This window comes from Mixophyes fleayi, chromosome 3 (assembly GCF_038048845.1).
Source record: "Mixophyes fleayi isolate aMixFle1 chromosome 3, aMixFle1.hap1, whole genome shotgun sequence".
NCBI lineage: Eukaryota > Metazoa > Chordata > Amphibia > Anura > Limnodynastidae > Mixophyes > Mixophyes fleayi.
In genome coordinates this window covers 142,032,194-142,048,486 of record NC_134404.1, presented here as the reverse complement: position 1 = coordinate 142,048,486, position 16,293 = coordinate 142,032,194, and the positions used below count along the sequence as shown (strand labels likewise).

General features: G+C 33.4%; 1 protein-coding gene across 1 annotated transcript in view; it reads left to right on the top strand.

Moving 5' to 3' along the window:
* Nucleotides 1-16,293, top strand: part of CSMD1 (CUB and Sushi multiple domains 1) — a 1,526,452-nt gene that overhangs the window by 896,384 nt on the left and 613,775 nt on the right. The window contains exon 6 of the mRNA XM_075202483.1: nucleotides 13,772-13,884. Within this exon, the coding sequence (XP_075058584.1) occupies nucleotides 13,772-13,884 (113 nt within the window). The remainder of the gene's footprint in view (nucleotides 1-13,771; nucleotides 13,885-16,293) is intronic.

The following is a 16,293-nucleotide window of genomic DNA, read 5'->3' as shown; positions in this document are numbered from 1 at the left end:
TTTTGAAGGGGAGGTTGGAGTGTTAACTTAGTTCTTAATAAAACAAAAACACCCTATATTGTATACCACAAATCATAATGATGAGCTGTAGGGAGACTACTGACTTACTAATACCTGACAATACATGACTTACCAATATATCAACTGTAGAATCAAAGAATGGTACGTGGTAAAGCAAAATCATTGCACCAGCTTTATAGTATGTAACTAAGGCTGCTAGTCTGAGGTTAAATTATTTTGTTTATACATTGAAATTCCTGTATACTGGTTTTAACACAAGCTTAACACCTGCCAACCTCACAATGAAAGTTGTTTCACGTTCAAGGTTTATAAAATAGAAAATTCTTCTAACTTAGAGTTATTTCTTTTAGCCATTGCATACATGAAGAATAATTTGAGATGTTCTTACTTCCTGCTTGGTTGAGCATTTTAATCAAGTGAGTTATGTGAGCTTGGTGTAACAGGGTTGCAGTGTTTTGTAATCTTTCTGTATTTTATAATGAACGTATTGTGGTAATCTTGCTGTATATTATACTAAAGTTATGGTAAATTTTCTGTTTTTGCTATTTTATATTGCTCATTTTATATAATGATCTCACATTACTTTACTTAGAACATATTCAAGAACAAATCATCAGAGCACAGATTAGATAATGCAAAAACAGAAAAATATAAAAAGACGGAGGTAGCCGAACTGTTCTCAATGGGTCGACAGTGGAGAAGAATGCAGGAGGAATCTTGACCTACGCGTTTTATGAATTTCAGAAATAAAACTCTATTGTAAACTGTAAGATTGTCAAGGATTGCACAAAATACACAGGATAAAACAGCAAAGAATGCAGCAAGAGAATATGAGAGGGACATTAACAACACAGATCACACCTTTACAAAGTTTTAATACAGTAATTTGTGGGGTGAATTTATATTTTCTTTTCTTTTTTTGAGTAGTAGAAAATCTTCAAATTTTACAGATTTAAAGAAAACAAGAAAGCTGTAGAAAGTAATTGCACAAGCCATACATGGGTATTTGATGTGTGGAGGAACCCCAGGTAGCCCAAATGCAAAATGGACAAATCAAGGAAAAAATCATTTATTTAATGCTCTATACTGAGAAAATATTTTGCTCCATTTGAAAACTAAGCTGGTTGTTTGCCGTTTGCAATTATATATATACTGTATATTACTTAAAACAATGTATTCTATTACATCATCATCCACTTTTAACACTACCTACACTATAACATCACCTTTAGCCTGTGTTTTAAGTTAGCATTATAAAGAAGGAAAACTGTTCACATGTGTATGCCTTTGTATATGTCTTTGTTACCTTATATATATTTTTTTTCATTTGAAAAACAAAAGAATAAGTAAATTCAATCGCCATAAATATTTAAGCAAAAATTAAAATACAGTACTATGGCTAAAACAAAAACTTCAGAACTGATCAATATTTCAGTTGTGCTGTAAGTCTAACAAACTTTGACTAAGTTTAAAGAACCATTTACTTTTGGCTAAAAGTGTTATGTTTAAAAAAAGCACCAGAAGCTATATTGCTGAAGGCTAAATGCTTTCCTAAAGACATTACTTTTAAGCATGGCTACATTTTTCAGCAGGAAAGGCAATTTAAAAGTACAACTAGAGGTTTTGATGATTTCAGTGCTATTTAAACAAGGGAATAAGATGGTATATCTTGCTTGACAAGCTGTAAGAGGTTTGTGGCCTTAACGTTCTCTGTGGTAAGACATTTTCATTGCGACTGATACATGGCATAATGTGCAAGGTGTGAGAGGTGGTTCTATCTGTGTGGTAAGTAAGACACTTGAGCCTCTGCTAGATGACAGGGTTAAATGTATCAATTTGACCTAAAACTTTAGACTGGCCTCAAATTAATGTATATAGTAACAACTTGGGTCACTATTCCTATCAGTACCAGATTGCAAGTATACATTTAGCTCAGATGATAACTAGTCACTAATAATAACAATCTATCCGCGTACACGATCATCAGTTGGCCACTGCAAGTGACCTCCATTGAATACAGTAGCTCAATACTCAATACTCAGTGCCTAGATTCTGTGATGGTCACCTGTTGCAGATGTTAACAAAATGGAAACTCACTAATTGTGATAAAAACTGAGTGTTTAGGTTTAGTGACATATATATATATATATATATATATATATATTGTATGTGTATATATATATATATATATATATATATATATATATGTGTATATTTGTGTATATATATATATATATATATATATATATGTATATATACACACACAGCGTGTATGTATGTATATATATATATATATATATGTATATATATATATATGTAACAGGATATAGATAACAATGCAATATAAATGCAGTCAGTGAAAATAACAATGCAATATAGATGCATTTAGTGAGAACAAAAAAGTCCAGAGGGTAGATTTATATCCAGTGCCTCTATGGGACGCCACATAAACTTCATATATCCAATTTACAGGAAGAGAATAGTGAAGTCCAATATTGACAATATCAATCAGTGTGTGTCAATAAAGAACACCATGCAGTATAGTGAACTGGAGCCCAATTGCTCCAAGATAACATGCGTACCAAATGTGAAATGATATATCAGCTTATCTGTATGATGGCTCCTTGGTCTTTCCGAAAGGCTGTTCAGTTGTCTCTAACCATGCCTCCACTGGGTGCAGAGCTACGGTGTTAAACCGCTTAAATGCTGAGTATGTTCTTATAATAATAATTACATCCACATACCCATTCTTTACAGTATCTCAACCGCTCATCAATAGGAATAAATAAATATAGAAAGCCATATGGTGTAGTATTTTTTACGAATGATTTAATCAGCAATAAATATAAAATACAAACTCACAATAAATAAAATATATAAAAAAGAACTTCATCTGGAGGAGTTCTACACATACATATATGTACATGTATGTATGTATGTATGTATGTATGTATGTATGTATGTATGTATGTATATATATATATATATATATATATATATATATATACACACACACAGTATATAATGTGGTTTGAAAAGGGAGAAAGTTACACCAGACCAATGAGTGACTTCATTTGTGGTCATATATATGTAAAAACTCAATGAGACTACTTGCTGAAAAAACATTGTGATTGCCTCTTACTGTAAAATATAACAGTAAGATTTTATTTAATTTACAAATACACTAAACGAGGAGTATGTGATGTTTATCTTTACTGATTATATTTCAGAAAATAAATTTTAAAATTAGAAGAATGTATAATACAATTAAATAAGGGGTCATACTTTACTTATCTCCCTCAGGTTTCATTTTAAACTAATCTGTGCATTTAGATTTTACAAAGTTTGATTTTTTTTTTATGAATAATTTAATTTAATATAATTTCACAAAGCAAATGGGGGCTATTGACTCATTCCCAAAAGAAGATTTCATTTCAGTCTTGTTAAACATGGCAATATACACTTTATTTATTTATCACACTATTCCAATCTGAGCTTTTCATGCTATGTGCTATAGGCCTCAGGTATTTATTATCTGTAACAGTACTGAAGCAATTGGGTAACTACAGTACATACTTGAGTTTTGCTGATAAGGAGGATCAGATATTTCTCGAAGTATGTCTTAATGGTTTCATTTTAGGAACATGCCAATAGACCTTTACTGATAACATTAACATTTTATAATAAAAGATTGTTCCAGATTATTTTGAATAAAATGTGTTCTTGAAGCTATTGTTTATTAAAGCTTGCAATGTTTTGCCATATTTCTTTTAATCTTGCATCTAAGGATGGCAAACGAGGCATCATGACAATTAGCACTCATGTTAATAAATGTAAATATGCATATAAATGTAATTTCTGTGCTGAATGACCCTAACATAAAAGGCATTACTCAATTATTTGCTAGTAAAATGCATTTGAAATAAAACCTGCATTTAAAGAATAAAAAACATCTCAAATGTATAATTTCACAAAGTTACACAAGTGTGCAACAGAAGCTGCCTTTTGCCAGGTGTGTCTGACCTGTTGGTCTTAGTACTGAAAATATACAGAAAATAACCCTTGCAATTATCTGATTTTCCCTTGTATCCATCTATAAAAAGATGACTATTTAAGAATAAGGAGAATAGACAAATGTAATAAGTACAGTTAGTTCATGCTTATATGTAGGTGTTTTGAGGAATTGTATATTTAAATTTATGTTATTTTAGACAAATATTGTTTATTAAAAGGTATGCAAATAACATAGGCAAATATTATAACGAATTGTAAAATACAATAATATAATAGACACATATAACTCAATATTTGTCTTCTCATTACCTTTTTCTCTAAAAGTAACTGTGGGAAAGATTTTTGGGTATAGCAAAAACACACATGTTATAGGGTGAACCTTGTGGAATGAGTAAACTTGGGATCAAACGAATGAGGGGGGGGTGGAGTTGGTGCATTAGGAGCTGAAAACAACTGCTTATTTCAGTAGAAATTATGATTTAGAAGTAATTTCCTGATATATACTCCATCTTTTCATTTACAATTGTACTGCACTAATTTATTGTATATGATTACATCTAATTTAACCAGCTCATGCATATGATTACGATTTAATAGTATTTTGCTGAAAGATGGTGGTTTCAATTTAACAAGAAGTGGCACTAGTTTGCCTTGCTATATTTTAAATTTGGCTTCACATATATCGATTTTTTAGAGGTACCAACTCATGCGTGTAATTTAGAAGAGCCGAGTTAAAACTAAATTGTATATGGTTTGCTACACACTTATTGAGGAGGCAGAAAACACATTTCAATAAATGTTTTATTCTTTTACAGTTCCAGAGGATGTGGGTTAAAGAGCCAACCTCTCTATAATTACTGCAACACATATTTAAGGTGGAATGATACATATTGTGGAATGTAACTGGTACCAAACACTATAACTGCATTCACCAGTGTTTCTATATACTTGAGTCAATCCATACATTGTAGATTTGATTGTTCAATATTTAGTTCCACTTACCATTGCCTCAGTTGATTCATTTTTATAAATTGTTTCCCGTTTGTAGGGTCCTTTTAGAAATTAGAGATCTGTTTCTTAACAACTATTGATCCAAAACATGTTTATTGAAAAAAATGTTAAAGATATAATAGTTAAAAATGGAAATAATGTTGATGAGAACTAGTGGATCTTTAAAGATTTTAAACTAATGTAAAGTGAGTATGTCTCCGATATTATGGATTGCTTGTTAAGACTAATAAGATAAGCAGAGGTCTTGTTTTTCAGCTCTAATATAGTGCATGGGTAACAGGGATGATGGGAGTGGAACAAGTTTTAAGCATAACAAAATATAATGGATGGTTATTGGACAGTATGGTTTGGTCTTAACGATTTAGGGTATAACAATGAGTCTCACATGCTTATATTTGGGAGGCTTGTCTGTTACATTTGGAGCCATTTTTATTTGGGTTATGTCACCCACATATAAATTTAGTCAAAAATTACTCTAACATAGTAAGTCTTTACTTCAGGAACCCTTCAACACCCTTGAGGTTTAGAACTTTTCATAATGGACCAAGCTATTCTTGGAGGTTTATTTTTCCATACAAAGCTGTTAAAAATATTTGGGCCAGACACAAAATATGGTTAGAAAAGGGGTAATAAAAATATTAGCAGAGAGAAGGGACATTCTTATATTGTCCAGTTAGTAATATTAAAGGGTTTAGAAATGAAACCAGAATAATTAACAGTAACTGAATGGCAAAAGTAAAAATGTAAAATATTATGTATAAAGGGGTCAAGAAAGCCAAATTTTTGCTTTTTCAACGTCAAGAGTGAGGAATATAGCAGTGACCTTATGGTGAATATTCAATAACATACTGAAAAGTGCCTTGTATTATCTGGGGCCTGTCTACCAGTATAAAACCTGCTTGATCTGGATGAATTAACTTCGGAAGGAGGGAATTAAATCTGTTGGCAAGAAGAGAGGCATACATATTTAAATATATGTTAAGCAGGACAATTGGTAAAAATGTTAAGCATAGGCTGGTATTCTATGATTTCGGTAATGTAACTGTTCTAGTCTTTTACATTTATTGGGGAAATAAAAGTGAGGCAGTAGAATTGGTATTATACATGTTTAAAATTTGTTTACTTAGCAAGTTTTTAAATGATTTATATAAAAGATCCATATTACAGTTGGGCCTTGCTGAATCCATTTGACCTTTTGGGTCTTTTCGTGTTTTAGATCATGAATAACTTATTTTGGTTTATGAAGAGCTTTGCATCTTCAAAAATTAAAGGAAGGTCCACAGATTCTAAAAAAATATTTTATTAGATACTTGGGGCTAGATTTACTAAGCTGCGGGTTTGAAAAAGTGGGGATGTTGCCTATAGCAACCAATCAGATTCAAGCTATCATTTTGTGGAAGGTACTAAATAAATAAAGCTGGAATCTGATTGGTTGCTATAGGCAACATCCCCACTTTTTCCAAACCCGCAGCTTAGTAAATCTAGTCCTTGGTGGTTATTAAATTTCGTTGGTAGTCTTATAAGCTTAGCTGTGAGTAATATTCTGCAAAGAAATTGACTATATGCTTAGGGTTGTAAAACTATTTATAAGACTGGTCATCAAAAAAGGGAATGTTTAGTCTTTGTTGTCTCAATTTATTTGCTGAGAATCTTTCAAACTTTGACCCTTAAAAAAATCCTGCAGATATTTTCTATTGCTAGTTTAATGAAAAATGGAGACAACGGAAGCAAAAAAAGAAACTTTGTATATGCTTGTTTACATTTGTAATGAATGGATTTTATATTCTCGTTCAACTATCATCTAGCTTTTAAATAAAGAAGCTAGTTATATGAGGTGGCCTCACAATACTGTTTTGTGAGTACATCAAAATGTTGTTAATTTCACATCAGGGATATTATTCTTTTCAAAATAATCCTGAATAAATTGAGTTTTTTTATTTGTATCTGCAGACCAGATTTAATTGAAACTGGACCATGATCAGACAATTAATGTTATAAGCATTTGACCTTATTACTTTTTGCAAAAAAACATTTATCAGTAAGTATATAGTCTATTCTTCAACTTGTAGAGTGGGCTAGGAAAAAAATATATGTAGTTTCTATCCTTCTATCCATACATCAGGCAAATCAAATTATTTTAATATAATAGAGGATGGTATAGATACTATTGAATTTTGAGATCTAAGAGGGATTAAGTACCAAATTGAAATCTCCACAAATGATTAGGTTACTTTCCTTCACTTGTTCAGCTAACTTGAGTATCTTTTTTTTAACTTAACAAATGTTTTTTTGAGCAAATCAATTTAAAAAAACAATAAGAACAATAACAAATATAAAAGGGATAACATCAAAAAGGGAATGACTAAAAAAGGGAGAGTGTGGGGGGAGCGAAAACTTATTGGGCTTGATTCATCAAGGCATGCATATTGAGTGCAATGCGCGTTTGTTTCAGAACGCAAGTAAGTCGGGACTCCCAAATTCAACAAGGAATATGAGCACTGATGAATTCAGGTGTAGGTCGGCTCTGCTGTACTACACAGGACAGTGCATGATTTATTCAATACCTATGTGGAAAATAAATTCTCAAAACAACACACAGGAAAAAAATATTGAATTAATGTCACTTGTTAATAATATAGGAATAAATAACAAAACATTAAAAAAAGAAATGTTTTTATTTTCTATTCCCCCCCCATTAAATACATTTATTAGGATACCATTAATGTCTAATGGGCATAAAATACATTTTTACAGTTGCTACTGATTGCATATACCTGTTACAGCATGCATACACAGCCGTCATCATTAGCAAGCAGCACTGTGAGTAGCCCTATAGCTGGAGCAAGAGTTCTGTCTGAAAAAGAAGTGCTTTTGAGATGCCCAGGGCTTGGATCAGACACTGCTGCATGCGCTCGAGTTTCACATGTCCTTACTGTACATTGGTTGTGGCCAAACACCCCTTCCCTGCCTCGTTCTCTCCCTGAAATCATAGGCTGTAGTAAGTGTCCTTTGTGTTTGAAGATGAATTGAATGTGGCTGCGTTCTGTGGCATTTTGTCTGGATCTGGGTATGTCCAGAGTGATTTTGCGGTAGATGAGCACAAAATCTCTGATTAAGTGTAACAGTAACTTCATGGAGATGACAAAAATGAGCAAAAGAGACTGATGAGCAACAATGCAGTAGTATTCGTTATGCTGATGTGAGGGAGCATGGTGAGGCCAGATTGTCTACATAGAAGACATACCATGGGTTCCATTTAGCCAGGGGCGAAGATGTAGATGCCTATTATTACAGCCCAATGCTTTCCATGTGATAATTTTTCTGAATTTTGGTTATGATTTTAGGAAGAAGTGGGAGAACTGGATTTTTCCAATGCAGCTTTAGTTGCAATAAGTATATGACCTGTTACATATCTATTGTAGTCAGGTCCGGATTAACCCTAGGGCTAACTGGGCTATAGCCCAGGGGCCTCGGGCATCCAGGGGGCCCTTCAAAGTCCTCAGCAGCATTATTGATTGGTCCAGGGGCGGGGGCACCCCCATCCCGGTCAATGCTGCTGAGCACTGTCAGTGCAGTCCTCCGTCCCCGGCGCCGCTCAGTAATCTGCTTACTGAGGAGATCTCTGCTTACTGAGGAGATCTCCTCAGTAAAGAGCTTTCAGCATGCCACGGAAGGAGGATGGCGCTGCCAGGTAAGTGCTTGGGGGGCCTCACGGGGGGCGGCGGGCGGCTCACATTGGTGGCCTCACGGGGGAATGGAGGCCCCCTTAGCCCAGGGCCTCCATTCCCTTAATCCGGCCCTAAATGTAGTGCTGGGACTGAGTGTTGTAGTGGTAGAGAGGAGCAATTTCAAAAAGTGATTGGAGTCTCTTGCTAGTGACCTGATTTTTCAGGTCAAACACTTCCACTGAGAGGGCCTAAGTCATTAGCTTTATTTTTACACTGAAATTTAAAGTTGATCTAGGACATGCCCTATCCCAACTAATAATCTGTCCCCACATTTAAAATTTACCTCTCCCTCCAATGTAACATGGTTTTGACCAGGTGCAAGTTACTACTTTTTTATGCTTTGCTCTTCTTAATTACTCAGGCCCAGATAGTCTGCATCTTTAGGCAGTTCCAGAATGCGTGTGTGTGAGGTTTCCGGTCTCACCACAGAAACTTAAAGATTGTAGGCCAGAACTTATGGATAGTATTTGGTGTGAGGTATAATCTATGAATAATCTTTACCAACATGTCAAAATGATTGATGCATTTAGACATTTTAAATACAATTTGTATATGTTTTCTCAACTTCCCATCAAGGAGAGAAAGTTGCAGTTTAAATTCCAATTTAGATTGTATTGGTAATTTGTTGGATACCTTAGGAGTTAAAAATTTTTATATCATGCAGAAATTATAATAATGTTTTTCAATGTCAAATCATGATATTTTAGGTGGGGGAGGTGAGCTAATCAATCTTTGTAAACAAACCTGCTGATATGTTTCTAGATTGGTTTGTGGCTAGACCTCGTTTTAGTTTGGATTGAAACTAGAAGTTCGCTAGCGAGTCTGGCACATTTGCCTCTCCATACAAAATTGAGTGCTATTGTATAAAATGTATTATTTCATTTTTTGGGAACTATATATGGAATAAAGTAGAACACATACAAGATCGTTAGGAGGAAGGAGTAGCATCATCTTTACCACAGCTTTTTTCCTAACCACGAGACATCGAAACTTGCCCAGGATTTGGTTAATAAATTTAATTGTTTTAACAATGGTAAACAATTACAATCAATCACTTGCAAGAGATTTGGGGAAATAAGTATCCTTAGGTATTTCAGAGAGGAAGAGCACCAATGGAATTTATATGTAGACCTGAGTGACTGGAGGGACTCCTGTGTAAATTCAAACCAAAAGGTTACTGATTTAGAGGGGTTTACTTTATAATAAGACACTTCAGAATATGCGCAGAGTACATTGTGTAGGGTGGGCAACGAGGTCTCAGGGGCAGATTTTATTATTATTTTATATATATATATATATATATATATATATATATATATATCTAGCACATAAAGCAATAAAAAATAGCGCTAAAACAGGATTGCATAAAAGTCAGTAATAAGTAAGTTCTCACTAAACATCTCTTTCTTGTAAGGAGGCTGCCTTTCTTCAAAAATCCAGTTGCTTAAGCCAATAGTGAATCTAGGAAACAAAGCAGAAGAACACAAGGGCATCTAATGGTGTAGTAATATAAGTAGAGTAGTCTAAAAACCATAGGTGTAAATAAAGGTGTACCAGAACTCGACTCGGAAAGTGCTCTTCAAACCAGGACTCTGGATAGTGTCACTTGAAACATGTATATTTACTCCAGTTTCGTGCACTCATACAAAGAGAAGGAGAAATACCATATATAGTGTAGTATTGTCAGACCAGTGATAGATATAATATATATCCATCACCATTAATATGCATACCAAAAAGAGAAAATTATCAAGCTTATCTGTATAATCTCGCTTGGTTATTACGGCTCACTTCCGGGTCATTCCATCCACCAGGCATATAGGAAACAAAATGATCTCATATAGTGTAGTATTTAAAATATACCAATTTATTAACAAAAACATAAAAAGTGCATGCTCACAATAAAACATATAACACAGTGCTTAATATATGATAGAAATATGGTCATAATAGCCAAAACTAGGTCCAGAACAGGGTGTAAATTTGGTCATTTCTGCTGAGCCAATTTTCTATTATTTTTACCTGCTTTCACATTTGCTCCCCAGTGGATTGTGAAGCTCAGTGATAATGCTGCATACCTTCAGTGGTTGAAAAGATGATTGCATAAGATCTGGAGCCACTCAGTCTCTCAGGGGAAACTCAACAAAAGTTTTGTAGACAAGTAACTTAGGATCTGCCCGGGTCTGTAAACAATGCTTGTCACAGGTGTTACATCTGGAAATGATTCCAAGTATATAATTAGTTTTATTTTAGCATTAATATTACAGGCAGTGTGGAGTTCCATGAAATATTGACTATTCCACATACCCCTATATTTGTTGTTTTGATGTGTCACTTTGTGTGTGTGGATTTTTTTTTAAGATAATGTAGACTTATTTTGGGCACTTAGCAACATCTAAGGACGTTGGATTTTATTAGGGACATATTTTAACAATTGTAAAACCTTTCCCTTTAATATACATTTGTAGTCTTTGATATTTTCCTTTTTATTTTAAATTTTTAAGCTAAATAACAATAGTACTGCTGTTAAGATACAGTATTTTTTTGTATATTATTACTTTTTTATTGAACTTTTCCTGTAAAGTTTCTACAAGCCTACACAGCTAGAGCCTGAAATCACTGTTGTGCTTTACCTGTCTAGACAGAGAATTTGAAGTGCTAAAATTCTAAATATGCCAGATCATCAAAGACATTGATTAAACACCAATGGATTACATTTTTTATGTATCTTTTTTACATGTTTCCTTTAAAACAATGTTTAGCAATTCATTTGATTCATAAGATATAATGTTTATTAGTGGTTTCTATAATGTACACAAATCTGGAAAGGTTAGAAATAAATTACACAGACATAAAAGGGATATTACGGTCCTCTGTCTCATGAGACATCCTTCAGAGCACTTTAATTGTTAAAACACTGAATGGAGTGTAAGGCTGGGTACACACTACAGGTTTTTCACCCTATTATCGTGCCAATCACAAGATAAACGACTGTTTGGCCTGATATCATATTAGTGTGCACTCTCCAACAATCATGTTTTATCGATCCAAAGCACATCTGTTGCTTGATTTGATTTTATAAACAGACTAAAAATCTCTGTGAACAGTGGAACAACGTCATTCCAGTTCTGCTATGTGTATGCACTCATGACCAGCAGTGTAGGCAGAATTCTATAGAGTTTACAAAGTCACAATCTTTTCAGATGAAGAGCACAGATCAGAAGGTAAAACATGAATAGTGTGTACACGTGAAAGTTCGTGCTGATCAGGATTTTCAGCTGTTGGTAAAATCGTTAACAATGGCGCATCGAGTGACATTTTCTGTACTGCTGTACTGTGTACCCAACCTAAATAAATGAATATACAGCCTGCCACCAAGATTTTATTTACATGTTTTTTTGCCTTTTTGTGTAAGCCATTTTTATCATAGTAGAGTTATTGTGGTCTTTTATTGGCATGTGCCCTAAGTAATAAAATGATATTTTTTTAATATTATTAGAGTAATAAGGTAATTGATTTCAATACACCAATCTAGTGTATAGGATTAGAAGACAAATTTGGCACTTATGTGGAATTTTGTTAACATTAGTTTTTTTGTATTCATTTTACGTTCTTTTCACTTTCTTTTTACTTTAACAAATGTAAATGTTACCAGCATATTATATCTGAATGAGGGATCTGTAGATTTTTGAAAGCTTAGTAGGACTTATAATAATGTTTAAGATATGTTGCTTTACTTAATATCTGTGCATAATAACTTTAAATTACCCTATGGAGGGAATAAACCTTGACCTTATGTCTTTCTTTCACATTGAAAATCCTTTAGACAAACTATTTGGCATTAATATTCATTGAATTAATTGTGAGCTTAACAATAGTGTCCATTTTGTGTAGATGGATAGATAGATATAGAAATGTAGATGAGTAGTAAATGATTAGAAAAACATAAAGCTGGTAAGCATTATAACTGAAAAATGATTGTAATGTTTGACTCAGACACATGACGGTGTCCTAAAATAGACATAAAATACACAGTCCTGTTGCTTTATGAAGACATAGTATAATGTCATCAAATGAAGTACTAAAGTAATGTTTTATTTAAATTCTCTGGGGTCAAAAAACACCCTCAAGCTCAACCACTTACGCAACCTCTCATATCAACTTCTTCCAAAATAGCTAAAGACTATAAAATGCAAAGGGAAAATGTGCAGTGCAAGTCCTACATTCAGGGGCATCTGCATTTAACTGCTTCAATTAACAAGGTGCTTATTACTTGTTATCTACATTCTAGCTGAATATAAGAGGAATGGAGTGGGAAACCCCTTAAGTTTGCTTTGTCCGTCTATTTCACTCCCCTCTATTTTTCCTCCATTAGGAAATAAAGGGGCAATTGTACAAACCTTGTGTAATCTATTTTAATCTGCTAAATGATTTGTAAAAATAAACATTCTAAACTAAAAAAGGCACAACTAAAATAAAACTTGTACAGTATTATTTCATCTATTGTGAACATTGATGATCTTGTTTTTTTTTTAAAAAATCACAAATTCTGCTGCGGTTCTGATTCAGCGTTGCACCAGATACTTTATTCTGGTTAAATAATTACTTATTTTAACTATACCTAGGAGAGATCATTTAACATTTAAATTGTACTACTTTGACAAATGTCCTATTTAACATTATTACAGTAAGCAAATAAAATGATAAATACATTTGATGGAATTGCTGCAATAAATTGTTAGTGAAATGAAGCCATTATGACAAATCAGTATATAATCAATATTATTAAAAATTATTTACTATGCTTTTGGTGATCTTTTGGTATAAGGCACATGAAGAAAATACTTGTTTTTCTGTTATGCTTCATGGAATAATGGAAATGCAAGCAGTCATAAAGTCAATTTTACCAGTGTCAGTATTACTAATTGAAAAATGTCAGTGTTGTATATCATTTATTTGTATCCATTCAACTATATTTTACATATTTTACTTTGTAGGTTAACAGGAATGAACCTGCCCTCTCCAGTTATAAGCAATAAGAATTGGCTGCGCCTGCATTTTACATCTGACAGCAACCACAGGAGGAAAGGTTTCAATGCCCAGTTTCAAGGTAAGCAACAAAACAAAACACTGACCATATCATAATTGGAAAAAAATATATTAAATTTTGATTTAAATAAATGTAATGTAAATGTGTTTTAATTGTGTTTTCGTGTTAAAATGATCATCCTTACCTTAAGTTTCCTCAAGAATGTGAATGGATCTAGGCGAGTAGTTAGCAGAAGAAGTGATTGTGAGGTATCAGAGAGGACATTAAATAAATACGTACAGAATTTTTTATGCAGTTTATTGAATCATATGGAATTATTATTAATGCTATTGAAGCTATACCAGAATCAGAACTCACTTTAAAATTTGTCAAAGACAAATTGATGAATGCAACTACAGGAAGGAATTTAGAACAGGAAAAAAAGGACATGAGAGGAGAAACAGCTCTTAAAGTTGGAGAAATTAGAAATTATGGGAGCAAAAGTAGGATACAGAGTATATTCTATTCATGAGAAACCAGGCAATTTAAAGAAATGCTGCTCTTTGTAGAAAAATAGCAGGTACACCAAACTTATCTGCAAAATCTGATGCAAATAAAACACAATTCACCAATATAGCCAGCCACATCTGTGTGTGACTTTTCCCATGAGGGAAAGGTCTCTCCGGTGAATAGACACCTAGTAAACCACTAAGCAATGTCTAAACCCAGTCACTTTTGGAACTAGGGTACTACAGACCCTGGCTACCACAAATTGGGTATCATAACACATTCTGACATGTAGTGGTGCTAATTAAATCAATGTTTTTATCTACAGAACAGCATTATATATGACTTCACATTAAAATGCTATAGAACAGAACAACCTCCTTGTGTCCCTATTTCTCTATTTACCTAGTCTTATTAGCACAGAATCTCCCGAGACACATGCTGATAATTCAGCAATCAAGTTAGCAATATGATCATTCCTTAGAACAAGCCTTGTTAGTGGATCAACTGTTCTAAACTTGATTAGTATGTCAATGTTAATCAAGACTCTCTAGAAATGCCTTAGTAGATGTTGACCAAGAAAAAATCCACAGTATGCTTAGCCGAACAGAAATTGTGCTTAGCCACACAAGCAGATCAGCAAACTTAAACCTGAGTGTTTCAACCAATGCATTTCACCTGTGTGATTGGCAATCGCCAGGGATAAATGTGTATATGATGAAAGTGGGTGGATTTCCTTAAATACCTTTCACTTCATGTATAATCAGCAAGTGGGGATGTAACTTTTCAAGAAAATTGGTTTTCCAATAGAAAGGAAAACATAGTGAGTACTTTCATATTGAAAAGTTAAGTAACTGCATCTCATGTCTGTAGATATATGCAGCCTGTGTCCCATATTTGTATAATAGCGGACAGTATTCAGTATTTAAAGATGTCTGTTGGTTTGATCCTGCAAAGCACAATTAACAGGCAACAGTCACATAGTCAAGCTGTACTATATCAGTAAAATAGTGTCATAAAAAGAAAAATCCATAAAATGTGGATAGCAAAGCATAAAGCTGACAATTTGAAACACTGAATATAGACACTGTAGGCCGTTACCAGCCTGAAGGCGCAGTAACATAATAGTGTAAAAGAAACAATGAAGCTTAAATGTAGAAGCAAGATATTCATGTCCACTGCACAACAGAGAACACAATCTCAGGTGTGGTGCAAGTAATTTTTCTCTCTTATACAGTGGAAATCTAAAAACACAGAAAGAGACATTAATAATACTGTTCTTAGAAGTGATAAACTGAACAATAAGCTTACTATGTACAGAGCAAGTATACATATAGAATAACAAAGGAGAAAAAAGTAAAATAAAAATAAGGCTCTGATAAGAGGTAGTGTATTACTTGGCTATGTGCATATACCAAAAAGAAAGCTGGTGATTTAAATAACAATGGTATGAAAAATAATAAAAATATTCCATCTTCCTACTGAGCCTAGACAGTGGGCATAATTTTGGATTCTGTGTCTTTTTACCATGTCTACTTCCTGGACCTTTTCCATTAAAATTGGTACCCCTACAAATAGAATGCCATTCTTGTCAGCTGTTCAGAAAAGTATACCAATTACTGTTTTTCAATTTTATGCCCAACTTTAATTTAGCAAATAGATGAAAAATGTTAAAACATTTCCTATATCACACCACCTCCTTTAAGTTATTGTACATTCTAGACTTGGATTAGAAAAGCAATTAAACCCTCATTTGATGTGAATATTGTCTACCATAAATGGTATGCATTTTCCACCTTTTTTTGTTTTTCATGCCTCTCATAACTGTAAAAAAAGCCCAGACAAGTGCTAGTTGCATATTTATTATCCTGGCATCCCCCAACTTATCCCATACAGATGGGGTATAGAGGATATAAATTATGAGTGTATAAATAAGTAAACAAAACTGATAAATGTATAATGTGTTAATATGTAATCTAGCAA